General features: G+C 58.2%; 1 protein-coding gene and 2 long non-coding RNA genes across 16 annotated transcripts; 1 reads left to right on the forward strand and 2 right to left on the reverse strand.

Annotated features, from left to right (window-relative positions):
- On the forward strand, positions 1-27791 carry TTLL10 (tubulin tyrosine ligase like 10). 13 transcript variants are annotated; one of them, XM_023257897.2, is made up of 18 exons: positions 1-338; positions 1558-3728; positions 5151-5309; positions 9105-9264; positions 10115-10182; positions 12797-13097; positions 13766-13846; positions 13940-14075; positions 14205-14323; positions 14499-14628; positions 15392-15463; positions 15920-16005; positions 16322-16493; positions 17195-17366; positions 17979-18119; positions 24611-24727; positions 25053-25146; positions 25438-27791. In XM_023257897.2, the coding sequence occupies exons 4-18, from the start codon at positions 9252-9254 to the stop codon at positions 25812-25814; spliced, it is 2079 nt and encodes a 692-aa protein (XP_023113665.1). In that variant the 5' UTR covers positions 1-338; positions 1558-3728; positions 5151-5309; positions 9105-9251; the 3' UTR covers positions 25815-27791. The 13 variants fall into 13 exon arrangements, with proteins under 13 accessions (XP_023113665.1, XP_044890836.1, XP_044890838.1 ...); XM_045034901.1 differs by lacking the exons at positions 1558-3728; positions 5151-5309; XM_045034903.1 differs by lacking the exons at positions 1-338; positions 1558-3728; positions 5151-5309 and having other exon boundaries at positions 7433-9264; positions 12797-12909; positions 13024-13097.
- Positions 2293-6424, reverse strand: LOC123379435. Its single transcript, XR_006583811.1, has 2 exons — positions 6293-6424; positions 2293-5582 (listed from the first exon to the last, which is right to left on the reverse strand). It is a non-coding gene; the product is annotated as an uncharacterized LOC123379435 (long non-coding RNA).
- On the reverse strand, positions 10005-16337 carry LOC123379436. 2 transcript variants are annotated; one of them, XR_006583813.1, is made up of 3 exons: positions 15957-16337; positions 15310-15502; positions 10005-10174 (listed from the first exon to the last, which is right to left on the reverse strand). It is a non-coding gene; the product is annotated as an uncharacterized LOC123379436 (long non-coding RNA). The 2 variants fall into 2 exon arrangements; XR_006583812.1 differs by lacking the exon at positions 10005-10174 and having other exon boundaries at positions 15308-15502.
- Positions 27792-27856: the final 65 nt, after the last annotated feature.

Here is a 27856-nt window from a genome sequence, read left to right on the forward strand (position 1 = left end):
GCAGGCACCTGCATGGGGCGGGGTGAGGCCCTACATGTAAGGCGAGCCCGGGGCCACCGTCTCTTCCCTGCCCTGCCCTTCACAGCTGCAGAAGGACCGGGCCACAGCCTCCATTGTTCCCCGTCGCTCTCAAAACTTTCCCGAAAGACCAGGCCATCTGTCCACCTGCACACGTGTGAACTTAAGTCTTTCCTTTGCGAGGAGCCTCAGCTGAGGGAGGCAGGAAGCTGGTTTTTTCCAGGAGGCGAGCAGTGTTCACTGGCCTCCTAAGCTGCTCCGAGGTTGGATCCCGGTTGGGGTCAGGCTGGGCACCCAGGCCGCTCACCACAGGCTCAGAGGTATTTGGGGTGACTATGCCAAAGCTTCTCTGATGTCTGTCCTGAGGCCTGGGGAGGCGGGGGGCCCTGGGCGCAGGGACAGTGCCGGACATGCTGGTCTAGCCGCCAGGCTGGGGTCGGAGCGGCCTCCCACCCTCCTCCTCCAGGCGCAGAACCTGTTGGGGCAGGTAAGCGCAGGAGGCGGAGGCGGAGGAGTCTGAGGAGGCCGCCCGTGGGGAGAGGCCCTTGAGTGGCTGACCCGGAGAGGACACTCTGAGCGATGGTGGCTGATGGGCTCAGACCCGGGGAAGGGTAGTCCTTCCTCTCTGGGGAGGTGGGCCCCTCGGGCCGAGCACGCCGGGTGTTGGATTCAGAGCCGTCTTGGGCTGGCCAGGGCCGCTCAGGGTCCGGCAGGCATGAGCACCGGGCAGTGGGTGTCTTCTAGCCCACGACGGGGGGGGGGGGGGGGGGTTGCGCACGCAGCTCAGGGTCGCCAACAGTAAGCGTTCCCGCCTTCCGCCTGGCGACAGGACCTTCTGGAAAGCTTGCAAATCGGCCACGGATGTGACAGTTCTTGAGGTACCTTATTCCCCCAGAGCTGGGCGTGGGGAAGAAGCACTTGGGGGCCTGGGCTCAAGGGCACCCACAGCCCCGGTCATGGGCTTCTGGAGTTTGCTCTTGAAGGGAAGGGCTTGGCTTTGCCAGAGGCCACGCTGGTGATGGTCGGAGCTCGGGGCCAGGGCCAGCCTGGCCTGGATTCAGACTCTTTCTCGCCCGCCTGTGTCTGAGGCGCCAACAAAGCCGGAAGCACCTTGGAGAAGGTGTAGGCCGGCCCCCTGCCTGACACCATTACTCAGGGCAGGAAAGCGTTTCCAAAGGTTCTTCCCTAAATGCAAAGTAGCAACGATCACAGCACGCCAACACTCCGTTCTGGCAGAGTACGGCCCTCGCTACCTCGGCCGCGCACACCCAGCTCTGGACTTGCCGCGTGGCTCCCCGAGAGCAGCTTTTATAGTCCAGATCGCTGGCTTTTTTAGACGGTCAAGTTTAGGAGGTGATAACATTGATGTGACATAAAGCTAACTTTCTCTGAGGCATCATATAGGTTCCATTGTTCTGGATGAACAAAACTCGTAGGGCAGAGGAAAACGACATTCTAATGAATCCAGTGGGGGCATGTTAGGCCTTCTGAGGCCGAGCATCTGGAAAAATAGGGCGGTTTTGTTTTGCTTTTTTCTAGTAACCCAGATGAGATGCTTACGAGTCAGAGCAGCTGGCAGCAGGCCGAATTAGCCAGAATACGTGCAGGTTTATGAAAGTGCAAAGCAAATGTAAAACGGGGACACGGTCTACCGTGAATTTTCCGACATTTTGGTAATTTGCAAATACCTCGTCCGCAAGACGGGTCGGTAAGAATGTCTTTGGTGAATCTGAGAGGAGGTAAACCGCCCAGAAGTCACCCCCGCTCCCGGGGCATCCGGTTTGTTCTCGGGTTCGGGCCAGCGTGGGCGCGGGGACATGGCGGGGAATGGCGGCCGGGAGGCCACTGGAGAGACGCCCTGCGTGTGGACAGGCCCGCTCGGCCGCCCCCGCCCCGCCCCCACCCCGCGGCCTCTGGGCCCCGCTGGCCAGCGCGGTACACGGGGTTGGGTTTCAGCGCTTTGTTCTCCGTGCGGCCCTCAACGTTGATTAAGGCCCGTCAGGCAGGTTAACCGGCAAGTTAGTTTTTCACGCTGGGATCGCGTTCCCCGCCCACCCCACCCGTGCCTGGACAGGTGGGACCCGCCAAGGGCTGGGCAGGTGGGGCACTCGCTCTGCAAAGAGGAGCCTGGAGGGTGCTGCCCTGGGCCTCCCGATTCATTCCTTGATTTTCCCAAGCTAAGCCTGCTCAGAGTGGTGATGATTAACCAGACCCCACATCTGGGAACACAACGCTGGCTTCACTCCCTGCCAACAAGGGGCCGAGAGAGCACCATTTAGTCGCTCTGAAACAGGGAAGGTTTATTTCCACTTTTCGTATCTGCCCGTAGGAACTGCCCCGGGGGGGGCAGGATGGGCACAGGGTGGGCGCAGGAGGGTCGGGGATCTTGACCTCACGCTGAGCTGCACTCAGAGGCCAAGGCCAGGTGCTGGTCTCTCCTTGTGGATTTACAGGTTCTGAGTTCAGGAAGAGTGTGGGATTGTGTCCTGGAACTTAGGAGGGGGCACTCTGCTGCCCACCGGCCTGCCCCGGCTCTGTCCATGTACCTCTGTGTCCGTGCACCTCTTCACCTCCTAGGTGACAGTGTCAGGGCTGATGAGCCGGTGGGCGGCAGACAGCTGGGGTGGCCTGTTCCCCTGGCTTGCCACCAGGCCAGCTCTGGGCCCGTGGGGTCTCCGGGGCCTTGGGTGCTCCTCGGCCAAGGACACTAGGGACACCGGGCTCTGGCTGCAGAGGCCACACAGTGGGAGGCCGGTCTGTGCACAGAGGGCTGGCTACAAGGGAGGGACACCGGGCCCCCAGCCCCCACCGCCTTCCCCTGTAGCCTGGCAGCTGAGAGCAGAGCTGAAATTTAACTCAGCCCTGAAAGCACAGTTGAGACAGTTTCGCCTAGCTCAGAAAGAGGTAGAATTGCATCCCTAAAGCACACTGATTTTACAGGGTCTGTGGGACAGACCTGGAAAGGTGAGGTGTGGATCCGGAGCGGGGCAGGTGGTGACGGGGGCACAGGGCAAGAGGCAGACCGTGGGCTCCACCCTCTGAGCCTGGACACAGCCACCCGGAGGCTCCAGGCTCCCGTGAAGCCGCCTTCCCATGCAGAGGACAGGCTTCTCACCTGTCCCCCCAACGCTGGGCCTGTGTCACCGTCAGGTCCTCTGAGAAATGCTGGCTGTTCCTGAGGACAAATCTGGAGAACGAGGTGAACCTTGGCTAGGCAGGTGGACAGGCTTTGTTGTGGTCAGGCAGGTGGCCTGGGGAGAATCAGCACGGGCCCCACACCCCGTCTCTACAGCCTCTGTGGGTGGAAGGTGCCGGAAAACTTGAGCTGCTCTGGCCCGCTCGCCAGGTCCAGGTGTCAGCCGTCACAGAGAAGGGACAAGAGGTTGGATGGGACCCCTCAGACTCCCCAGGGCAGGGGGCCAGGGTTCTCTCAGTTCCACACAGGGCCCCAGGTGCGGACACAGAGCCGTCCTCTTCCTCGACCCCACTCTGAACTCTGAAGACTGGCCTGGCACGCACGGGCACGGGGTGGTGGTGGGGGTGCTCATCCTGCGTTCTGTACTTGGGCACAGGCTGGGCGGGGCTACCCCCTCGGTCCCTCCTCCAGGCCCAGCGCTGTCTCAGCCTCGGACCTCACGGCCGGCAGCAGCCAGAAGCCCAGGGCCACGGAGCAGTGGGGCGGGCAGACAGACCCACCTGTGACCTGGCCGGTGAGCGAGGCGGAGGGCCTGGGCCTTGGGGAATTCCCGCCCTGCTTGCTGGGGTGGGGCCGAGGAGGGGTCCCCCGTGCCGTCCTGCCTCAAGAGCCATGGCCCACTCCATCCTTGTCCCAACACCCTCCCGCGCCCTTGACAAGGGCACCAGGGGGCCGGGCTGGAGACAGCCATTGGGGCGGCGTCTGGGAGACAGAGGCTCATTGTCCAGCTTCAGCAGCCCTTCGGGTTTGAGACGCACTCACCTTCACCCGGACCCTGAGGGGGCAGGGCCCGATGTCCAGACCTTTCCCTGGGACCACTCTGTCCTTGCCTCCGGCAGGCAGGACACCCTGTCCCTCCTTGGGGCCACGTCCAGAGTCGATGGCCCCGCCGAGCTGGGCAGGGCTGGCCGGGCAGGAGGTCACCCTGTGGTCCTGGCCTTTAGGGGTTTCCAGGTGCTGCGGCCCAGCGCCGCCCCCCCCCCCCAGGCTCCCCTGTGTCTTACCAGCACTATGGCCTCAGGACTCCCGGGGACTCTCCTGAGCCCCCACCCCTCTGGGTCCCCTTCCCCCCTCCATGCCCTAAGAGGACGAACATGGTTCTGCCTCAGGCTGCTGACCACACCCCCCCGTGGGGCGGCCCCCAGACCCAGTTGGGGGCAGCCATCGCCATCTTACTGGGCAGCATTGGATGGTGTCAGGTCTCTAATACTGCCTGGTAATGATGACGGCGGGGCCCTGCACGCAGCGATGGGGCCGCCCTCCCCCAGCCCCAGGCCCCTCCCTTTCCCCACGCAGGCCCCACGCAGGCCCCGGCTCCCCGACAGACACCCTGAGTCGGCCCACCCACCCAGAGTTCCTCTGTCCCCTCCTGCCAGGTGGGCCTGTGGGGCAGAAAGGTGACCCCTCCCCTGGACCCAGGCATGTCTGAGTGCCCCTTCTCGGCCCCCCAGAGTGAAAGGTGTCCTGCAGCTGCACTGAGCCCCCCCCCCCCCAGGGATCCTGGATTAGGACGCTCAGGTATCAGGCCCTACCCACAACACCCCAGCAGGTGCTGCCACCACACCCGGCAGGTGTGGGCTGAGCGGGCCACAACAAAGGGCTCTGGAGGGCAAAGGCCCAGCCTGGGCCTCGGGGTGGCCCCGAGACAGCCCCAGGGCAGGCGGGCCACCTTGCAGACTGGCAACATCTCCAGCCTTGGTCCTGGGTCTCGAGCCCCAGGTCTCCTCGCTCCGGAGAAAGCAGGGAGGAGCCCTCGGGCCTCCCTGCCCGGGGATCCTCACCCCTTCCCACCTGGACCCTGCCTGCCCACGGGTGGGCACCAGGTGTCTGTCCCTGTCCTCGGGCCGAGGCGCACCTGGGCCTCTGTGGGCATCTTACCGGACAGTGCTGGATTTCTTGGCTTGACTCTAACACTGTCTGGTAACGATGTTCAAAGGTGACCCACCGCCTGCCTGCCAGGAAGCGGCCCGAGGACACACCGTCCTAAGCTCCTGGACTCCAAAGACGGGCCAAGGGCCCAGAGCTGGCTTAGGGCTGGGCAGACAGCCTGTCTCCGCTGTGCAGCCCGGCGCATCGGGGCAGCCCCCACCTGCAGGTTGGTACCCCTCTGCCGTACCACTGAGCCCAGGCTGGGGACCCCTGGCTCCCTCCCGAGCTGAGTTCTCAGGGTGCTCTGACCCCCGGGGAGAGACCATGAGGATTGGGACATTAGGACCGGAAAAGGGCCACCTGTCATGTCCTGGACACCAACCTCGTCCCGGGGCCCTGGCCCGCACACCCAGCCCCGCCTGCTCTGCCCCTGTGTGTTTGTCGCGGCCGAACTCAGGGCTGTCAGCAGAAGTGGAGATTGGGCCCAGTCAGCAGCCGCCTGAGGAAATGCATTTTCTGGCTGGCACAGAGTTGGCAACAGGCAGCCCCCACCTTCCCTTCGCAGCCCCTCCTGTCCACCCTACAGGGTCACCCACCGTGGCTGTCTAGGGCACCATGGCCAGTCCTGTGGGAGCTGGCCCCACCCTTAGAGGCCCCAGTCAAGTGAGGCCAGCCACGGGCGGTGGCCTCTCTCACACCAGGACTCTTACTCTACAAAGGGGAACTCACTCTCTTGGTCAACCAGGGATGCAGGAAGGACAACGGTGTGTCCAGGTGCCCCGGCCCAAACCCACGGTCGGAGGGCAGTGGACATTCTGTGCTGTTTCCCAACGAGAACAGAGTCTCCCACTCCCCCAACCAGCCCCCACGGTGTCACAGTCGAGAATGGGAACATTGTCTGCCATCGGCGAGGCCGGGATGGCCCTTTGTCTTATCTTTTTGATCTGAAGCCAGGATGCCAGCCTCCGGACCTGCCCAGCTGACTTGCACCGGGGCGGCCCCTCTAGGCCCCGGGAACCCCACCCTGCACTGGGTCCCCAGCCGGCCTCTAGGGAGGGAGGAGGGGTCTGACCCTGGCCTCACCGTTATTCATTAACCAGCCAAGAGCCGTACAGGGAACTGGGGAGGGTGCCACAGTAAGCACACTCACGTTCAAGTGCAGGGAAACCAGATCATTCGCTCCGTAGCTACGCCCACAGGCACACGCACCTGGGGGGCTGCGTGCTGGGGCTGCCTTGGGTCACGGGACTTCTGGGGGCCACTCTGCAGACTCAGGATGGTCGGGGGTCTCACTGCTTCCTCAGGGCAGGGCACTGCCATCCTGGAAGTGTTTGCCGCTGACTGGAGGCCGCCTGCACCACAGCCTGCCGATGGGCGTCTTACCAGACACGGTTAGATCTGGGTTCCGTTGTCTAATACTGTCTGGTAATGCCGTTCATCCATGGCCTGACCACCGCTGGAGGAGGGGCCCCTGGAGGGACACCGGGTGGAGGGCGAGGCCCGTGGGCCTTTACGGGCCCATTAGTGGCCCTGAACCAGGCAGTGCACACCTGCCCAGGCCCAGGGCCCTCGTGTCCCCCACAGGGCATGGGCCATGCAGGACTTCCCCAGCCTCCAGACCCCAGACCCAGACCGGGGCGGGGGGGGCCCTCTGACCCCTCAGGGGGTCAAAATGGATACACAGCCATAATGGATTATCGGTGTAATAAAGGGTGAGAGGTGCGGAGGTGGCTGGCTTCTGTGCATCTCGGGTCCACGGGTGGATGGGGCCGTCAGGGTCTGCGAGCAGGCGAGGCAGACGTCATGCCGTTGGCACTGCCGTGGGGCCAGAAGAACCCCCGGGGGCTGCAGCCAGCTAGCCCCCTGGAGTCCCACCTAGAGCCCTCACCACCCCCCCACCTGTGCCAGGCAGGGGGGTCCTGAGGAGGACGAGACCGAAACAGCCCCAGACCCCCAAACCTCCAACGCGGAGCAGGGAAGGGCACCCGTGGCCAGTAGTGCACCCAGACACCTCCCTGGGCCACACTGTCCCCCACCCAGGCAGCACGAGGGGCAGGGCGGGAGGTACAAGCTACCTTTGCTTCCCTCTGTGGGCCTAAGCTCAGGACCCCACCAGGTCCCCACAGGCCCATCTCGGAGGCTTGGGCAGCCAGTCAAGGAGTGGCTTCCAGGTGCCAGACCGTCAACATGGGGTTGAATCGGGGCAGGCAGCCCTTAGTCTTCAGCTGCTCTCGGGCCCCCACCCTGCTCCCCGCTGCTCCCCTGTGAGAAGTCCTCTGAGAAGGACATCATGGAGATGTCCTCTGTCTAGAGCTATCCCCAAAACCAAACTTCTGGATGCTGATCCCACCCTCAGTCTCACGGCTGCCCCCCCCCCCCCGCCAAAGCCCCTTCTTCCCCCCTGAGAATTCCAAGTAGGTCCTGGGGTCTGCACATTGCTCAAGTGCCCTGCGGGCTGAGTCAGGAAGAGGGGACCTCTGGGGGCTCTGGGGGAGGCCCCCTCCCTGCTCCTTCCTCCTCTCCACCCCCCACTTCCCTCCTTCCATCACCAAGTCTCTCCTGAGCACCTGTGGCCAACTTGCACAGTTCTAGACGCCGGGGAGAGGAGGAACGTCCCTGAGAGGGGGTAGCAGGTGCGAGGAGGCTGGGGAGCAGGACACGTCAACTACGAGGGCTGTCAGTGTTGAAGAAGCCAGAGCAATCAAGAAGGTGGTGGTTGGGGGTGGGGGTGGGTAAAGCCGGCCCAGGAAGGCCTCTGGGATCAGATGACCAAGTGGGGACCATGCAGACACCCACGGGAACCAAGCAGAGATACCGGAGGCTGCATGGAGTCCGACAGGAGGACTTTGGCCCAGCGTCCAGGCAGCACAGCCTGGCCCCAGACAAGGCGCCAACTACCCACCTACCGCTTGGGCTCTTCCCCACTTTCCCTGGCCCCAGAGGTAGGGCTGGGCCACTGCCTCCTGCCCCCAGCACACCCCCCAGCTCAGAGGCCCCCAGCTGCCCACCTGCCCCCTCGGGGATGGCAGGTTAATGATCCTCCTGCCCTGCTCCGGGCTGCAGAGGCACAGTGACGCGCCCAGCCCCAGGCCATTACCACCGTGGGAAAGGCTGGGGCGGCACCCACACCATCCAGTTTGTCGGGTTATGAGGCAAGGTTTTGCAGTTTGAGCTCTTGTGTCAGTGCAGGCAAGGGGCCACCTTCCCAGAGCCCACAGGGACCCAGGGTGGTGGGCTGGCCCTCCAAGGGGTCTGGGCCCCTGGAAGTAAACTGGGGAGGGGCGCACTGGTTCCTGAGGGAAGACAAGTACGGGGGCTCTGTGCTCAGGCCAAGGGAAAGACCAGGGCCCCACTCCCCCACACCCTCTGCTGCCCCGGGAAGGCCCAGGCTGGCGGCCACTAGCCCTAATCATTCAGGTCAAGGGTTTAGCTGCAGGAGCTCTCTGCCCTCCAGGCTGACCCACGGCCACCTTGGGGCAGAAAGCCTCAGACCACAGTCCAGCAGGACTGACCCCTGAAAGTCCCCAGTACCAGCACAGGCAGGCGAGGAGCCTGGGAGTGCACCAGCGTCGGCGTGGGGTCAGGGAAGCCTCTCCACAGGGGGGGTTGTCCACAGGACACCCAAAGTAAGGAGCGGTTTAAAGGGTATATTAACCTCCAAGGGCCACGAACTGGGGGGCTTGAAGCAACAGAAATGCACTCTGTCCCAGCTCAGGAGGCCAGAGGTCAGAAATCAAGGTGGGGGGGTGGGGGCACTCCCTCTGGAGTCTCCAGGGGAGGGTCCTTCCTGCCTCCTCCGGCCTCTGGTGGCTCCAGGCGTCCCTGGGCTTGTGGCCACACCACTCCAGCCTCTGTCCCCCATCTTCACGTGACTTCTCCTGGGTCTCCTCTCTCTGCCTCCCTCTTGTGAGGACGCTGGCCATCGGATTTAGGGCCCACCAGATAATCCAGGAGGATCTCATCTCAAGACCCTCAATCACATCTGCAAATACCCTTTTTCCAAGTAAGGTCACATCTGCAGGTTCTGGGGCTCCGGACATGGACACATTTGGGGGGACACCATCCAGCCCTGCAAGAGGCAAGTGAAGGCACCCTAAGCAGAGACGCCCTTGACCCACACAAGACCCTGGAGGGTGGCGAGGCCACGTGGCTGGACGGTGGACACCACATGAGAGGCTGTGGTAAGCGGAGATGAAACAGAGCACGTAAAACAGGGAACACGAAAACCTTTACGGGGTCGGGTCTGGGGTTCCAGGCGTGGGTTTTGGGGTCTTCAGAAGGCTCAGGGATGATCGCGTGAAGGATGCAAGGCCCGTGTGGGGACTGTGCACATAAGGCCCCTGCTCCAGCCACAGCCCCACCCCACCTCCCACCAAAGCCCGCCCCCCCCCCCCACTAGCTCCCCGTGGAGCCTGGCCTCCTGCCCCTCCCACCTGCTTGCCTCTGGGCCACTGGGTGGCTGTTGCCCAGAGACGGTTGCCAGGCCACCACTGTTGTTTCCCCGGCAGAGGGCTTACACCACCTTGTTGGGCAGGTAAGAGGGACAGGCGGGCCACCGGCACAGGTCCTCGCTGAGTGTGAGGGCTGGGGCCACCATCCCATGTCCCCTACCCACCTGGCTGCCAAGGACCCTGTGGGTTCTCTCAGTTCTCTCTGTCAAGAGCAGAAGGGACATGAAGGAGGGTGGGGAGAGGGGCGTCCTGGCTGAGATGAGCCCCCTCTGCAGAGGGCCCACCCCCCCAGCACCACAGCGTGAGGGTCACAAACCCCCAGGCCGGGCCAAGAGGAGCCTGTCTCCTGGGGGGGAAGGGGTGGCTCCTCAGGACGAGCCCCTTTGCCCAGGGGCTGTTTGCTTCCTTGGGCCAATTCCCCACAGGGCGTCCTCCCAGACAGCTCGCCCCCAGCCGGGAGGCACCAGCCCATCAAACGATGTCAGCACCTCCCGAGCAACCCACGATGACACGTGTGTCTGGGGAGAAGACGCGCGGCAGGACACTGACATCTTCTCGTTCCCTTGAACATTTCCTCCAGGTTCGCCAGGGCCTGCCTTCCATCCTCTACCGGGGTGCCGCTTCCTGCCAGTCTTTTTACCTGACCAGGTAAAAAGTTTATTTCAAAATTTACTCTAAAGTCGAGCTTTCACCTGCCCCGGGCTTCTGCAGGCCGCACATGATGTGGGGGCCATCCTCTGCTGTGGGGGGCTCCCATCCTGCGACTCTTGCGATAAGTGCGTTCCGTGAACGTCTTTGAGCATAAAGCTTTGCATCTGTATTTAGAATGACACTCTGACAAGTGCAGGCACTAGAGAGAAGGCTCGCGGGGCCAGGAGGTCTGACATGCACACCTCCCACCCCCACCCGTTACGCCCCTGCCAGCCACAGACGTCACACGTCCCCACCTGTGTGCACACCGGTGGGCCTTTTTTTCTTTTTTCTCTCTTAACCTTTGTTAATTTGAATGACAAGAAATGAAGATTCACGGCTTATTTCTTTGTGAATGTAATAAACACAGGTTTTCCCACCATCAGTAGAGCAACCCTATGAACGCTTTCATAAGCCAAGATGCTGTAAAGCAAAGAGGCGTATGGGAAAAAATGTCAGCGCGTCTAGACCCAAAAAATAACCTTTCTTAGGCTTTTCTGATACCTTAGGGTACATCTTGCTAATGGACGCACAACATAAGTTGAGATAAAGCCCAGATCCTCACAGACACAGCTCAGAGCTCTGGGTCTGTACCCGGGGTGCTGCGGGCGGTTCCCAGGAAGGAGCTGGGCGGGCCGGCCAGCTGTCCGCTGCCTCTGTAAGGGCACACTGCAAAACAAACCGCTGAACGCTATTTTCTCTTTTTGCCTTGGTCCGTGAAGGCAAAGAGCCTCTTCGGACTTCTTTCAGTTAGCAAAAGCTGGTACCAATGTGGGTCCTGCTAAGTTAAAAGTGAAGCGGTATAACTCGAACTTGCAGAAAGCCAGGGCGGAGGGGGATCCCGCACAGAGTTAGGAAAGCCAGGTGGAGGCGTGGCGGCCGCGCTTACTTCTGCAGAGTGCGCCCACGCTGCCAAGCCTCCAGATCCGCTGCGGAAGTTCCCCGTCCACTCTGGGCGGTGGAAGGCGAGGCTTGCACACGCTCTGCTCCCTCCGGAGCCGACCACCGCCCCGTTGTTCACTTGCTTCTCTTCCGGCCGTTCTCTAGTCGTGCCCGAATGTCGCCACGTCCTCCTCGCCATTACCACCGCTAGCCCACGTTGACACGTGTCACGTGTATAATAAGCCCTGTGTCTTCGCAGCAGCCCCATCAGGCTGCTGTCCCTGCCAACCCACTTTACAGGCGAAGAAAGAGAGGCACAGAGAGATTAGGCGAACTGCTGAGGAACTTCCCTGTGGGGAAATGTCCGGAACTTCTCTGACCATGCTCCTCCAGGGGTCCTGGATGTACCCCCTCTGACCCTTCTGCCTCTCAGGGCTCCTGCCAGTCCGGTGCCGGGTGCCCCACAGATGCCAGCTTAACTCCATTTTCCTCCCACTCTCATGTTTGTGTCTTCCTGGACAGTTTCCTTGCCCTGAATTTCCAACCCTTCTGTTGCATTTTTATTTCCACGAGCTCTTTCGTAGTCTGGACCCCTTGTTCTGGTGGCATCCAGCGCTCTTTCAGGGGCGACGACTCTCCCGTTCACAACCCAGCACATTCCAGGGGTTGCCTTCCTTCAACTCCCGGTCATCTGTTTCTCCCCACCTCTTCCACTTCCTGTGCGCGTGGCGCTCCCACTCACACCTGGGGGGCCTCCCTCAGATGCCTGTTGACCCCATGGCCACTCACTCAAGCTGCTGAGGGACGGTATTGGACATGAGTACCTTTGGGGGAGGTCATCCCAGCAGGACTCCTGGGACTTGCTGCTGGGTTCCCGGAACACATGGGAGGGGGCTGGGGTGCACGCACCCACATGCTCGCGTTCTCCCTGTTTTCGGCAGGCTTGTATCGCCCCAGCCATGCCGGACCAGGTCCAGCCCCCACACTCAGCACCCTCCAAGGAACCTTCCCATTCTGGGTGGCCCACGGCTGGGGCAAGGGGCTCTGGGCCATCCACACGTGCTCAGCCCACCCCTCAGCAGAGGTGTGAGGCTCCCCCCAACCCCAGCCCACCTCCCATAATCGTGTTGACAGCTATTCAGTGTATTCCTCTCCTCTCCTAAGGGGGGACTAAAGTATTTCTTGGGTGACCAGCTGATGTGTTTGCAGAGTGACTGTCCTCTCTGGATAGTGACCTGCCGACACCTGATTTGTCCTTCTCTGTCCTGCCAACTCCACAGTGTGCTTGCCTCCCCACTGCTTGTCTTTTTCAATCCTTTCTAAAGTCTTCACCCCCCAAGCAGCCCCCAAACCGGCACGGACCCATCAAAGAATAGCTAAAATTCCCTGAAATGGCCCCAAGTTGGCCACAAGGGAAAGGGCACTCAAAAGGGGGCGTCGTCTCGGGACAGGGCCCAGAGCAGCCGTGAAGATGCTGCCAGGCACCTCACTGCCCAGTCCCACTTCAGATACACGTGCCACCCTCAGCTCCGAGGGGGTACCCGCTTGGGGCCAGGGTGCCCCTCCAGACCCCCGAAGACCTGACAGCCGGCACCACCGAGGCCAAGCACGGCAATGCCAGACACATGGTCCCTGCAGGGAAAGCCTCGCCTGGAATAAACAGGATGCCAAGATGACCCTGCCTCCACAGGGCACCAGGCCCCACGGTCACCGCAGAGACAGGAGCCAGCCACAAGCAGAGGCCCAAGCCCAGGACCCCGGGAGGCACCGCTCCCTGAGGCTAGGACCGAGGACTGCCCAAAGGTCCCACAGAGGGGTGGGGGTGGTGTCTTCCCAGAGCTGCCCCCGCCCTTGTGCTCCCACACCTGCAGCCCGCAGCCGCACCCGCTTCATCTATCATCGGGGACCACCCACTAGGACCCACGTCAGCAGGAAGAGGGGCAAGTGGTCCAGGATTGCAGGGGTCCGGCGGAGCCACACCCGGGTGCCAGGTGAATGCAGCCCTGGGCCTGTCCAGTGCCTCCCTGGGGACAGGCACCCCATCCCCAGGGAAGGCATTCCCATCAGGGGCCCACATATAGCCATTCACTGGGAGGGGGGCCAGGAGAAGGCCAGGCACTGGGTGTGGGGTCTGCGCCAGCTGAGCAGGACAGAGGACAGCAGAGCCGGGGTCGGAACAGGCACAGAGAGGGGACACAGCAGCGCTCCACGGTCTGGAGGCACCACCACGAGGGGCAGCCGTAGCAGGCACTGCCCCTGCCTGGCCCAGAACCCAGCCACTGTCCAGGACATGCCTGGGCCCATCTCCCCTGCCTGACATGGGTCACCCATGACATCATTGATACACATTGTGACCCCCACTCTCCTGGGCATGTGCCTGCACCACGTCTCCCCCCAGCTGCAGCCTCACAGCCTAGCTCTCCCCTACACGAAGCCCCCAGCCTGTTGGTAAGCAGGGACCCTGCCCTCTCCAAGGCCGGCCCTGGCTGGTGATGACTCTCCCCTCTTGCCCAAGATAGGCTCAGGCCCACTGGTCAGGACTGAGATGGGCCCAGGCGGCCGGGGGTACTGCCCAGGGGCTACTAGAAATGGGCAGGATGGCCAGATTCACCGTGGGCACCTCCCCCAGCCACCCCCTCGGACCCCGCCCCGTTCATAGGCTGGGCCCACAAAAGACCGATGGGGAGCAGCCAAGAGGAGCAGCCCCTGCACCTTCCAAGCCAGTCGGGCCAAGACGCAGGTGGGCTTGGGGCAGGGTCAGGGCCAGGGGACGGGAGCCCTCCAGCCAGGCCAGAGCCTCTGACACCCCCCCACCACCACCACCTGCCCATAGACCTCCTGGACGCTGCTGACACCGCCAGGCCTCAGGCCTCTCTCCTGGAGAGGCACCTGCCAGAGGGGGAGAGGCAGCTGCACGGCAGTGGGCAAGGGCCCTACTTCTACATCGGAGGCACCAACGGGGCCTCCATGTGAGTGGGGGCCTCAGGCTGGGCCCTGCTCCACTGCCCTCAGGGCCCCACGTCCCCTCCGCTGGCACACCTGCCCACCCCCAGGCTCCCAAGGCCCCCGTGGCCACCGCTGCCCCTGTGCCTCCACAGCATCAGCTCCTACTGCAAGGGCAAGGGCTGGCAGCGCATCGAGGACAGCCGGCGGGAGGACTACAAGCTGAAGTGGTGCGAGGTCAAGTGCAGAGACAGCTACTACAGCTTCCGGGAAGGTAGCAGGGGAGGGGCGGCGGGATCCGGCACAGCCTGCAAGAGCCCCCCGGGCCAGAGCGGGGGGGCCGGGTGGTGCCATTGCCCTCCACCCGGGGAGGTGGTGGCCACAGGGGCGGGGGGGGGGGCTGTGGTGGCCCCGCAGCCCCGCATGCCAGCCGGGCCTCCACCCGCCAGGCGAACAGCTGCTCTACCAGCTCCCCAACAACAAGCTCCTCACCACCAAGATTGGGCTGCTCAGTGCCCTGAGGGAGTACTCGAGGGTCGTGAGCAGGACCCACAAGACATCGCCGTGTGCCCAGGCCAAGTAAGCCTGCCCCGGCCCTCTGGGACCCGCCACCAACTCACCGCACACCCACGTGTCCTCCCCCGCCACACCCCGTCCCGCGAACCCACCGTCGCCCTCTGCTCAGCGGCACCACCATCCATCGGACGGACGTGCCAGCCGCTGGTCCTGAACACCCTCCGTGGGACCAGCCCGCTCCCCGTTCTGTCTGTTCACCTACATCCAAGCACCCCCAAATACCTGCCGCCCACTCCATCTGCCCACCCCCCGGACCAGGCAGCGATCTGTGCACACACCCACCGCGGTCCACCCACCCTAATGCGTCCCCCAGAACCTCCCACACCCCTGCCACCTGCTCCCCTCCCCCCACCCACCACACAGCCCTGTCTGAGCCGCTGTGGGTCTTCATCCGACTACGGTCCGCTCATCTGCCTGCCCATCCAACCAGCCGTGCACCACCCGCCTCCCCCGTCCGCCCTCCACCAGGCAGGCAGCCCCCCCACTTACCTGGCCATCCGTGACCTCACCATACATCTACGTGTCCAGCCATCCACCTCCGTCCTACCCAGTTCTGCCAACAAATCTAATCGATCGCCTCTAAGCATCTGTCTACCCACCGGACCACCTGCCCATCCACCCACCTACTTCCATCCAAAATCCATTTACCCAACCACCCACCTACCCACACCCACGCCTCCTCACCTCTCCAGACACCCATCCATCCATTCTCCACACACCACCGAGTGGCCGCTCAGCCCAAGCCCTGTGTCCCCCTGGGGTACAGATCCAGAAAGGACACAACCTCCGCCCTTGAGGAGCTCGCGTGGACCAGCCCAGGATGCTTTGGGCCACAGAGGTAGCAGCATTCAGCCCAGCTGGGAGGAGCCATTCTGCCCTAAATTGAAGGATGGCCTGGTGGTTACAGGGCACCCCAAGCCAGGGGAAGAGGTCTGGACTGGGCCGGGGTGCTCAGGGACCCATGCAGACCATTCACTGCGTGCTGGGCACTGTCCTAGCCTGGGGACACAGCTCTGAACTGTCCACTCACAATGCCTGAGGGGGCGCGGGGAACAGCAAGGAGGTGGGAGAGGGGCCAGGATGTGAGTGAGGCAGCCTGCAGACCGTAGAGAAGCCAGGTGTGCAAGGACCCCGAAAAGAGTGCTCCTGGCAGAGGCAACCAGCCTTCCAGTGGACCTGTCCCTCCAGCTGCCCCCAGGTCAGACCCCTAGGAAGGCTGGCTTTTCTAGGCTGGCTAGTCTAGGGGGAGGGGACAGCCTTCCCTGTGTCTTCCCCACCCCCCCTGCTCCGCCAGAGTCCTGAAAATGGAAGAATTTTTCCCAGAGACCTACCGTCTGGACATCAGGGACGAGAGAGAGGCTTTCTTCACTCTCTTTGATGGTGAGAGGTCACTGGACGCCAGGCCCGCTCTGGGCAGAGAGGTTCAGGAACGGACCAAGGACCTGGCTCCATTAGGGCAGGGTCAGGCCTGGCGGAGTCGTGGCGGGGGCGTGGTCATGGAGAAGGGTGGAGCCAGGTAGGCGTGGTCTGGGCTGAGGCTGCCGCGATGGGTCAAGGTGAAGGGTCAAGGCCGGACCTTGTGGAGGCGGAGCCTGGTAGGGGGCGGGACCATGGCCGGGAGGGCGGTTGGGGGCGTGGCTGGGCGTGGTCAGAACGGGGCGGGGCCAGCCAGGAGCTCAGGTGGCTCTTCCCACAGAAAATCAGACGTGGATCTGCAAGCCCACGGCCTCCAACCAGGGCAAAGGCATCTTCCTGCTCAGGAACCAGGAGGAAGTCGCCGCCCTGCAAGTCAAGACCCAGAGCATCGAGGACGACCCCATCTACCGCAAGATGCCGTTCCGGGCGCCTCAGGCGCGGGTCGTGCAGAGGTGTTGGGCAAGGGCACCACAAAGGGCGTCGGTCAGGGTGGCGCTGACCCTGGGCCCCGCTGGTGCCTGGGAGCGCGGGCTTGGAAATGGAAAGCTGCGGTGCCCCCAGCTGGGCCTCTGTGTGGCCAGCAGAAGTGGGGGTGTCACATGTCGTCCGGGTTGATAGAGATGCCCCCCACACACACACACAGACACAGGCTCCCGGACACGGGGCAGGGCAGAGAGGGCTCGGGCAGTTTGCTCCTGCAGCAGGAAGGCCAGCCTCTGTTCTGTCCCCAGCCCAGCCAGCCGCGGCCTGCAGGCTGCAGCCAGAGGGACCACCCCTCCCCTGCTCCCTGGGCCCCTGGGCAGGGTCTTGACTCACAGCCTCACATGGGGAGCTGGATGGGTGGCAATGTGGCCTCACAAAGGTCCCTCTGGACCTCCACATCCACCAGGGTGGCTGCTGCCACAACTACGTTCTCCTGCCCCTTGGGCACCCCAGATCATGCAGTGGGCTGAGATTCAGGGGCCAGACCCTCCCTCCCAATTCCCTGACTTGTTCAGGCTCAGAAATGTCCCCTTAACGATGGACGCTCACTCAGCCAGAAGAGAGGGCCCACAGATCACACCTGGGACAAGTGGTGCTGAGGAACTGGTCTGGGGAGCCAAGGGGACACAGGATAGGCCAGCCATGTGCTCAGCCCCCATGTGTCCCCCAGGTACATCCAGAACCCACTGCTACTGGATGGGAAGAAGTTTGACGTGCGTTCCTACCTGCTCATCGCCTGTGCCATGCCGTACATGGTCTTCTTTGGTCACGGCTATGCCCGCCTCACTCTCAGCCTTTATGACCCCCATTCCAGCGACCTCAGTGGCCACTTGACCAACCAGGTAAGGGCACCCCACAGATGAGGGCCCTCTCTGAAGCTTTGGGACAAGATCATTGCTTGGGACGCAGAGGAGAGTTCAGCTATAGGCGGAAGCTCAGACCCAGAGTTGGCAGGGGCCCAGAGGTGGCCCAGGCCTGGTGGTGATCCCGGGCTGCCCTGCTCGCAGTCGGCACCACCTCTCACCTTCAGCCAGGGAAGGGCATCCTGGTGAAATGACTGATGACTGAGAGCCCTGCGCCCCTGACCCCCAGCTTGGTTCCCTCTAGGTGCGGATGGGGTGTGGGTAGGGGTAGGAAATGAGGTCTCTGAGGACCTCCGTGGAGAGATCCTGTAGGCAGAGGTCTCTACGGAAGGATCTTCGTGAGAGGATCTAGGTGGGGGCCTTCCATGAGGATCTGTGGGAGACTTGACGGTTGAGAGGGTCTCATGGAAGAAAGTGCTGGGGAGGGTCTCAGCAGGCAGTGTCACCGCAGGGTGTCCTGGGGTGGTCAGGACCTCTGTGGACTCACTGGGTAGCTGGGTTAGCGTGAGGCTCTCTTTAGGGGCCTTCAGCAGGGGCAGGGCCTCTGGGTGCTCTGGAGTGGTGGGCTCCAGATGCTGCACTGCCCCCCAGTTCATGCAGAAGAAGAGCCCCCTGTACATGCTGCTCAAGGAGGACACGGTATGGAGCATGGACCACCTCAACCGCTACATCAACGACAAATTCCGGAAGACCAAGGGACTCCCTAGGGACTGGGTCTTTACTACCTTTACGGTCCGTGTGCTTCTTCCCGGTGCCAGCCTGTGGGGAGGGGGTAAGGGTCAAGACCCCTTAGGGCACATGAGGGGTAGGTGCTGGGCACAAGGTGCTCGGAAGTCCCTGAGGGCATGCACCTGCATGGAAGTGTGCCTCACGTGTGTCTACGTGTGTGCTGTGGGTGTGGAGGCTGGCCACTCGGAGGGGCTCCAGTTTCTCTCTGTCTCTTTCTCTTTCTCTTTCTCTCACTGTCGACAATTCACATGACATGAAGTTCACCATTTTAAAGTGTACACTTCCGTGGTTTTTAGCATATTCACAAAGTCGCGCAGTTATCACCACCCAATTCCTCAAAAAGAACCCACCATCAGATTCTCATCACCTCCCTCCAGTCCCTGGCACCCACTCATCTACTTTTGTCCCTATGGGTTTCCCTGTTCTGGGCATTTCATAATAATGGAATCATACAATATGTGCCCGTACTTTATTCCTTTCTGTGACTCAACGCTATTTCATGGTAGGGACATACAATTTGCTTTGGTAAACATTTGTCACCTGATGGACATTTGGGCTGTTTCCACTTTCTGTCTATTTCGAGTAACGCTGCTGTAAATATTCATGTGCAAGTTTATGCATGAACATATTTTCAGTTCTTTTGGGTATATATCTAGCAATGCTATCGTGAGGTCATATGGTAACTTAGGTTTAACTTTCTGAGGAACTACCAAACTGTTTTCCACAGTGGCTGCGATATTTCACATTCCCACCAGCAATACATAAAGGTTCCAATTTCTCCACATCCTTACCAACACCTGTTATTTTTTCTTTTTCTTTTTCTTTCTTAGTCATCCAGTGAGTGTGAAGTGGGGTCTCATTGTGGTTTTGATTGATGTTGAGCATCTTTTCGTATGCTTATTGGCCATTTGCAGGTCTGCTTTAGAAAAATTTCTATTCAGATCACTTGTCCATTCTTCTTTGTTAGGCTGTAAGAGCTTTTTATATATTCTGGATACTAGACCCTTATCAAATATGTGATTTGCAAATATTTCTCCTGTTCTTGTCTTTTCACTTTATTGATAATGTCCTTTGTCTTGCACAAAATTTTAGATTTTGATGAAGTCCAATTTGTCTATTTTTTTCTTTTTTTTTTTTAATGTTTATTTATTTTTGAGAGAGAGGGAGAGGGAGACACAGAATCTGAAGCAGGCTCCAGGCTCTGAGCTGTTAGCACAAAGCCCAACATGGGGCTCGAACTCACAAACCATGAGCTAATGACCTGAGCTGAAGTCGGACACTTAACAGACTGAGCCACCCAGGTGCTCCTAATTTGTTATTTTTAATTTGGTTATTCATGCCTTTGATGTCATATATAAGAATTCATTGCCAAATCCAAAGTCACAAAGATTTGTACCTGTGTGTTTTCTTCTAAAAGTTTTATCATTTAGCTCTCAGGTCACTGCTCCATTTTGAATTAACTTTTGTATGGTGTGAGGTAGGGGTTCAACTTTATTCTTTCGTGTGTGGATATCCAGCTTTCCCAGCACCACTGGTCAAAGAGACCATCCTTGGCACATTGTTGAAAATCAGTTGATCAGATATGTATGGGTTTATTTCTATTCAATTCTATTCCATTGGTGGGTGTGTCTGTCCTGATGCTGGTGCCACACTGTTTTGATTGCTGCCACTTCATTCATTCTATGAATGTGTTGCAATACACTACCTGGTTTTCATTTGTAGAAACACTCCTGCATTCCTGGCATAAATCACACCCAGACATGGTATATTATCCTTTAAATATGCTGCTGGATTTAGTTCACTAGTACTTCATTGAGTATTTTTGTGTCTACACACGTAAGCAATACTGGTCTGTAGCACTCTCTTGTATGTTTGTCTGGTTTCGGATGTATTTCTTTCTCTTCTATTTTTGGAAAGCTTGTGAAGGATTAGTGTAAATTCTTTAAATGTCTGGAATAACTCACTAGTGAAGTCACCTGGTCCTGGGCTTTTCTTTGTGGAAAGGTTTTTTATGACCAACTCAACTTTTACTTGTTATAGGTTATTCATATTTTCTGATTCTTACTGCATCAAGCTTGTTAGTTTGTCTTTCTAAGAGCTTGTCCATTTCTTTCAAGTTATCTAATTTGCTTAGAATACAACTGTTCATAGTGTTCTACAATTATAATCCTTTTTATAATCATTTTCATCTCTGTGTAAGGTCTTTCTTGATTTTAGTAATTTGAGTCTTCTCTCCATTTTCTTGGCCAGTCTAACTAAGAGTTTATCAATTTGGTCCATCTTTTTAATGAACCAGCTTTGGGGTTCATTTATTTTTTTTCTGCTGTTTTCTATTCTCTCTTCCATGTGTAGTCACTCTGATCTTTATTTCCTTCCTTCTGCTTTTTTTTTAATTTTTTATTTATTTTTGAGAGAGAGAGAGAGAGAGAGAGAGAGAGAGAGAGAGAAACAGCATGAGTGGGGGAGGGTCAGAAAGAGAGGGAGACACAGAACCTGAAGCAGGCTCCAGGCTCTGGGTTGTCAATACAGAGCCTGACACGGGGTTCGAACCCATGAACTGTGAGATCATGACCTGAGCTGAAGTTGGACACTTAACCGACTGAGCCACCCAGGTGCTCCTCCTTCTGCTTGTTTTGGATTTTTATCTTCTTTTTCTAGTTTATTAAGGTTAAAGAGATCTCAATCTTAAGGTTGACTTGAGATCTTTCTTCTGGTTTTATATAGGTGTTTACAGCCATAAATTTCCCTCTGAGCACTGATTTTACTGAATTTCATAAAATTTTGTATGTTCTCTTTTCATTTCATCTGTCACTAAAGAGTGTGTTGTTTAATTTCCACATATTTGTGAATTTTCCAATTTTCTTTCTCTTGTTGGTTTTTAATTTCATTCCATTGTTGTCAGAGAACATACTTTTATGATTTGAACCCTTTAATAATTCCTGGAACTTGCTTTATGTCCTAACATACTGTCTACCCTGGAGAGTGTTCCATGTGCACTTGAGAAGAATGTACATTCTGCTGTTGTGGATGGAGTATTCTATAGACGTCTCCAACAGGGTTACTTGGTTTGTAGTGTTGTTCAAGTCTTCCATCTACTTGTTCTTCTAGCTAAATGTTCTATCCATCATTGAAAGTGGGATATTCCAGTCTCCAACTATTATTATTGAATCGTCTGTTTTGCCCTTCAATTCTGTTTTTGCTTCATGTATGTTGAGGCTCTGTTGCTAGGTGTATGTATGTTTATAACTATTACATCTTCTTGTTCTATCATTATACAGTGTCCTTTCCTTTCTCTGGTATCAATTTTTGTCTTAAAATCTATTTTCTCTGATATCAGTATAGCCGTGTCAGCTCTCTGATACTGTTTGCATGATATATCTCTTTCCATCCTTTCACTTTCAACCTGTGTCTCTGAATCTAAAGTGAGTCTCTTATAAACAGTATATCAAGGGTTTTTTAATGCATTCTGCCAATCTCTCTAGTTTAATTGGAAAGTTTAATCCATTTACATTTGATATAACCACTGATAAGGTAGGATTTACATCTTATATTTTTATATTTATTTTTTATATGTCATATCTTTTTTGCTTCTCAATTCCTCCATTACTGCCTCATTTAGCATTAAATACATATTTCCTAGTGTACAATTTCTAGTGTCATTTCTTTTACTATATATTTTTGAATTATCTTCTTTGTTGTTTCCCTGAAGATTAATATTAACATCTTAATTTACAACAATTTCGTTTGGATTAATACCAAGCTAATTTCAATAGTATTAAAAAAAAAAACCCTATTGTTCCTACATAGTTCTTTACATCCCTTGATGCTGTTATTCTCACAAATTACAGCTCTATATCTAGCAAAACTATTCTTCAAAAAACAAGACTTTAAAAACCAGAAGTTATCACTAGTAGAACTGCCCTATGGTCCTTCAGGCTGAAATGAAAGGACTCTAGACAGTAGCTTGACTTCACAAGAAATAAAGAGCACTCTCATAAAGGTAACTACATAGTTAAATGTAAAAGTCCATATTAATGTATTTTTTGGTAATTACTTTTTTTCTCTTATTTAAAAAACAACTAAATAAAGCAGTAATTCTAAATCTGTGTTTGATGGGCACACATTAGCATTTGAATGTGTCATCCCACTGCCTTCTGGAATCCATGGTTTCTGATGAGAAGTTGGCTGTCAATCCTATTAAGCACCCTTGTGACCCATCACTTTTCTCTTGATTTCAATATTCTCTTTTTGTCTTTAGAAAGTTTGCTTATGGTACGGAGGGAGGATCTCTGAGTTTTTCTGAACTGGAGCTCACTGACCTGCTTGAGTGCGTAGACTTTTTTTTAAATCAAATTTGGGAAGTTTTTTTACCATTATTTCTTCAACTATTTTTCCTGCCTCATACTGCCTTCTCCTTCTGGGACTCCCGTTATGTGTGTTGGCTTGATGGTGTCCTACAAGTCTCTGTAGCTTTTTTTTTTTTCATTCCCTTTTTTCTGTTCCTTGGACTAAATGATCTCAACTGACCTATCTTCAACCAACTCAAATCTACTGTTAAGCCCCTCTAGTGAATTTCATTTTTCAGTTACTATACTTTTAAACTTCCAAATCTCTGTATGTTTCCTTTTATAACTTTGGTCTCTTCACTGATATGCTCTATTTGGTAAGACATCATTCTCTTATTTTCCTTTAGTTCTTTCCAGGTGAGGTCTTTTGGTGGGGAGAGGGAAGCAGCAGAGAGATCACAACAAACAGCTACAATTCTTTCAAGTCAGGTCCATTCTGCTACCTCTAGTACTGAGAATGCAGACTTTTTTCAAGGCTAGCACTGAGCTGGGAAGTAGAGGATAAAACCAGGTCAAGTTAAAATGCTACAAAGCTTGCTGTTCTTACCAAGATTCAAGATTTTTCTTTCCTGTGCAGTCCTCAGGTTGCTTCAAGCCTTTGGTTAATTTCCAGAGCTCTTAAAAAGTTGATTCTGATGATTTTCTTTGCCAAGTTGTTTTTTTTTTTTTTTTTTGGTTTTTGGTTTTTGTTTTTTGTTTGTTTGTTTGTTTGTTTGTTTGTTTGTTTTTTGGTGGCTTCTATGGAGTGGCTTATTTTCAGATGTCCTTCCTCTGCCATTTTTGCTGATATCCTCCTTGCCTCCCTTGAACCCACTCCAGTGAGGCTTCTCTAGTGTGTCACTGAAATACTCATTGAAGTCGGCAGTGACCTCCTTGTTGCCAAACCCAGGGGTCAATTCCCAGTCCTTTTCTTCTCTCATCTGTCAGCCAGTTTGGACACAACTGCTCACCCCCTGGTGCTCTACCCCTATGGCTTCCAGGACTTCGCCTGCTCCCTCTTGGCCCCTTGTGCTGCTCCCCTGCCCCCCATCCTAACTATTGCTCTCTTGAGGTCCAGAGCCCTGCTTTTTATCTGCACCCATTGGGATGAAGTCTCCTAGCTCCACAATTAAACATCTGGCCCTGGTCCTTCTCCTGAGCTGTAGATCCCAGGGCCTGTCCCACCCATCAGCAAGCTCCTAAATATCTCAGACTCCATGGTCCTCCTCTTCTCAACTGATGGGGACTCCATCCTTCCAGAATCTCAGACCAAACCCTTAGGGATAACTATTTCCACAGCTCATAACAAATTCATAAACCAATCAAGTTAGCTCCACCTCAAAATGTGTTCAGAATCCAACCGACCACCTCTACCTGCCCAAGCCACCCGAATTATTCCAACAACTTCCTCATGGCCTCTCCATTTCTCTCAGCATAGCAGCCAGTAGATCCTATTAGGTCATGAATCAGTTGTGCCCCTCCTATGCCCCGCCTTCCAACAGCTCTGATTCTAGCATGAAAGGTAACGTCTTCCCATGCCCCCACAATGTGACCGGCACCACTCGGGACTCATTTCCTGCTGCCCGCCCCCCAGCTTGCTCCAACCACAGCAGTCTCACTCTGTCCCCCCAACACCTCAGGCTCCCACTTACAGCTGTTCTTACCGCAAATTCCCCATGCCGTACCCCCAGACCCTGTGCTCAGTCCGCTCACTATCTCCTCAATGAGGCCCAACACACCATACCTCTTTTTACAGCCATCCCCCCAGAACCCCCGATCCCTAACACTGTTTCGTTTTCTTCATCAGCACTTATTGCTTGATGTGCTGCACAAAATATACAGTGATTCATGTGCCACATTTGCCTCCTGTCGCCATTACTGTGAGTGATCCGCCCAAAGCTGTCCTCAGTCTTGAACCCCCATACCTGCCATGCGGGAGGAGCTCCACATGTTTGCTGAAGGAGTAAACTAAGAGTGAATGAGTTTCTAGCTGTGAGTCTGTGACTCCGTATGCAAGTGTGAGCGGTGTGGCTGTGCAGGAAGGACACCTGGCGGGAGCACAGGTGAGGGCACAGACGGGAATGCAGGTGAGGGGTGTCTGCGGTCCCAGGCCTGGGAGATGTAAGCACGGGCGACATCCGGTCACCGCCTCCCTGCCCCCATCCACAGAAGCGGATGCAGCAGATCATGGCTCACTGCTTCCAGGCTGTCAAGTCCAAGCTGCAATGCAAGCTGGGCTACTTCGACCTCATTGGCTGTGACTTCTTGATCGACGAAAACTTCAAGGTACTGCCGAGGTTTCCCAGGGTGAATGGGGCTCGGTAGGCAGGTGGAAGGAGGCAGGGGCCTCTGTGTACACCCTGACCACCCAGGCAAGCCCGTGGGGTGGAGCCTACAGTCAGACTCCCCCACCCGCTGCCAAGATCCTGAAGTGGGGCAGCCCTCAAGGCCAGACCCTCAGACCCTCAGAGTCTTAGCTCCTTGGAAAATAGGAGTGAGGCCACAGAAAAGAAGTGACGGGCCAGGATCACAAGACTAAAGGGGACCGGGGCTTCAGCCTCCTGTTGGCCAAGCGTTGGTGGGGAGGGACGCTAACCAGGGGTGCCTGCAGGTGTGGCTGCTGGAGATGAACTCCAACCCCGCCCTGCACACCAACTGTGAAGTCCTGAAGGAGGTGATCCCGGGCGTGGTCACGGAAACCCTGGGTGAGGCCCCTGTGCAGCCCGCAGAGCCCTCGAACCGGCTCCTCGCGGCTTGCCCCGCCTGGGATGCGCCACCCCACCCGCCCCCCAAATTCAGAAGCCCGCGCCCAGCTCTCGAACCTCCGGAGGGCCTGCGTGGAAACCTCACGCCCCACAGAAAAAAGGCGTCCGTGCCAGCCTCCCGACAAGCCTCATCCCCGCCTGGGTCCCGTCCCTCACCACCCACCCCCTCCGCCCCCGCCGGCACGACCTCAGCCCTGCTGAGCCCGCGCCCCGCTCCCCTGTCTCCCCCAGACCTGGCGCTCGAGACCTTCCAGAAGAGCCTGCGCGGCCAGAAGATGCTGCCTCTGCTGTCGCAGCGCCACTTCGTGCTCCTGCACGACGGCGAGGCCGACCTCTGGCCGCGCCCCGGGGGCTCCCGGGGCGCCCTGCGCCCGCCGCCCCCGCTCCGCGCCGCCCCGCGGCCAGGCGCGCGCACGCCCGCACCACCCCGGGGGCCCGGCGGCGCGCACGCGCGGCCCCGACCCCCGGGCCGCGGCCCCGACGGCGGCACCCAGAGCCGGGAGCCCGGGGCCGAGCGGCCGCGAGAGGGAGCAGGGGGCCCGGCGCGGGAGCCGTCCCCGGGGCTGGCAGAGGAGGAGCGCAAGAGCGCGGGCCATCGCGGCTCCTAGCGGGCGGGCCAGCGGCGCCCTCTGGGACCTATAAAGGCTACTTTGTTACCAACGGCCCGTGCTGCGGGTCAGGTGGCCCCTGGCCTCCCCGACGCTCGCTCCCCAAGGCGCTCCCATGGGGGCTTCTCTGCCGCATTGCTGGGCCCTGTGCTTGGAAGCCGAGGGTGGAGGGATGCGGGGGTGTTGTCCTACTGAAAGGCGGATGAGCTCCCCACAGCCTCCTGCTCTGCCCTGGGGGCGGGGGGGGGGGGGGGCTGCCTCTGTCGCGGGGAAGCCCGCAGGTCCAGGGCTCCTCCACATCACCCTGTGTGCCTCACAGACCAGGACTTTCCCGAAGTCCCACAACCCGCATGAACCCTACTGCCTGGCTCTGTGATCCCCAGGAAAGGATCCGGATCCCCAAGCAAAGGAGGGCTTGCTCAAAGCCCAGATCGTTCCACAGAGGCGGCCCCAAGGGGGCCTGCCCAGGCACAGCTCCTTTCTGGGCCAAGAAGGTACCCGAGCTCTGCCCTCTCCACCACCTCCACGGGCCCTAACTTCCCTGCAGGCCTGGAGCTGCAGAGGCCCAGAGGACAAGGCGGTGGGGGAGGGGGCACAGCCATGGCAGGACAGCCCTGAAGGACGTGCTGGGCCGGCACTGGCCCTACCCCAGCCAGTCCATGAATGGCCTCAGGTGTTCCCGTTCCCCATAGACCCAGACCTCAGGTTGGGGGCGGGGGGGGGGGGGTGAGGAGGGGGGGATTCAGCCCCCCTCTGATGTGTCCAAGCCCCCTACGACCACTAAGTGTCCAGATCCAGCCATAATCCCCTCTCCACCCCCGCCCCCAGCCACTCGCACCCTCCCCAGTCCAGATCCCAGGGTCGGGGCAGCCCCACCCCGGCTTGCACACCTCCTCACTGCTCCCTCTCACGCACCCTGCCCCCACCTCTCCATGGTTACCACCAAGTCCCAAAGGCCCTCCTCCTGACCCGCGGGGTCAGGGACTGCTGGAACCCATTCTCGCCTCTGCATTGGAGTGCTGGTGGGACCTGGGGTCAACAGGGGTCTGCGGCCAGCCTCCGCTCCCGAGGAGGGCGGGTCCATTCCCAGGGAAGGGGAGCTGCAGAACCACTAGAGGGCGCTGTGCACCGCTGTGTCTCAGGCCAGGGAGCTGAGAAAAGCCAGCCCCGTCTGGCCAGTCACAGCCCACCCACCGCACCCCTGCTCTCCCAAGGCACCCTGCCGCACCCCCTCATCTTGCTGCTGTGCCCTGGATTACAGGGTCCCCAGACAAAAGTCAAGAAGCTCACACTTGTCCCCATGTGCCTGGGGTCCAGGAACCCTAACTCCCCCTCCCAGCTTGTCTGATGGTCACTCTGTGAGGGGCCAGGCTCGGCCTACTGCCTGCCGTGGCCCCAAGGCCGGGAGGCAAGAAAACCTGCCTCTGTGCGGGGGGGGGAGTGCAGTGGCCTCCTGGGTGGGCTGAGTACACCCAGGTCTTTGGGGTCGGGGCCGTGTCCCCTGCTAGCATCCAGGCCACCACACGGCACAGCCGTGTCACTGCAGAGTCCCTTCCTGATACCCCCCGGGGCCTCTGTACCTCATGGCCCAGCTCACAGGCCTCTCCCACCCCTTCCTCGCATGAATGGCATCCGCCCTGCAAGCTCACAGGTCCTCTGCCCCCCACGTCGTGCCGTGGTTCTCCGTGTGGCCCGACGGTGCTATCCCAGAGCATTCCCACGCTCCTCAGCCGCCACACTGGGGCTGCCTCGCTTGTCAGCATGGCATTCAGAGTAGCCTGAGGCCTCTGTGACATGCTTGCTTCCCTGGCCCCGAGGGGGGGCAAAGTGAAGGGAAGTGCACATTGGCAGAATGGCCTGCCCTGTGTGGACCGAGCCCCCTCCTCGGGCCTCCCCAAAGGCCTGACCCCCTGCTGCTCTGGGGTCCCTGGCACCCCCGCAAGAGCCCAAATGTCAATAAAGAGACTTTCTCAAGAACACTGCTATTTGTTCATCCCCCAGGAGTGACGGCCGTACTCCGCCCCCCATCTGGACCTTCCCCT

Source organism: Felis catus, chromosome C1, assembly GCF_018350175.1.
Source record: "Felis catus isolate Fca126 chromosome C1, F.catus_Fca126_mat1.0, whole genome shotgun sequence".
In the NCBI taxonomy this organism is placed as follows: domain Eukaryota; kingdom Metazoa; phylum Chordata; class Mammalia; order Carnivora; family Felidae; genus Felis; species Felis catus.

What these genes read in the sequence shown, in the direction of transcription:
- TTLL10 (XM_045034896.1), top strand. Translation starts at nt 9,757, where the DNA reads ATGAAGGAGGGTGGGGAGAGGGGCGTCCTGGCTGAGATGAGCCCCCTC. An exon ending in GAGCCACACCCGGGTGCCAG is followed by an intron (nt 13,098 to 13,765) that starts GTGAATGCAGCC and finishes CCCCGTTCATAG; the next exon opens with GCTGGGCCCACAAAAGACCG. An exon ending in TTTCTTCACTCTCTTTGATG is followed by an intron (nt 16,006 to 16,321) that starts GTGAGAGGTCAC and finishes CTCTTCCCACAG; the next exon opens with AAAATCAGACGTGGATCTGC.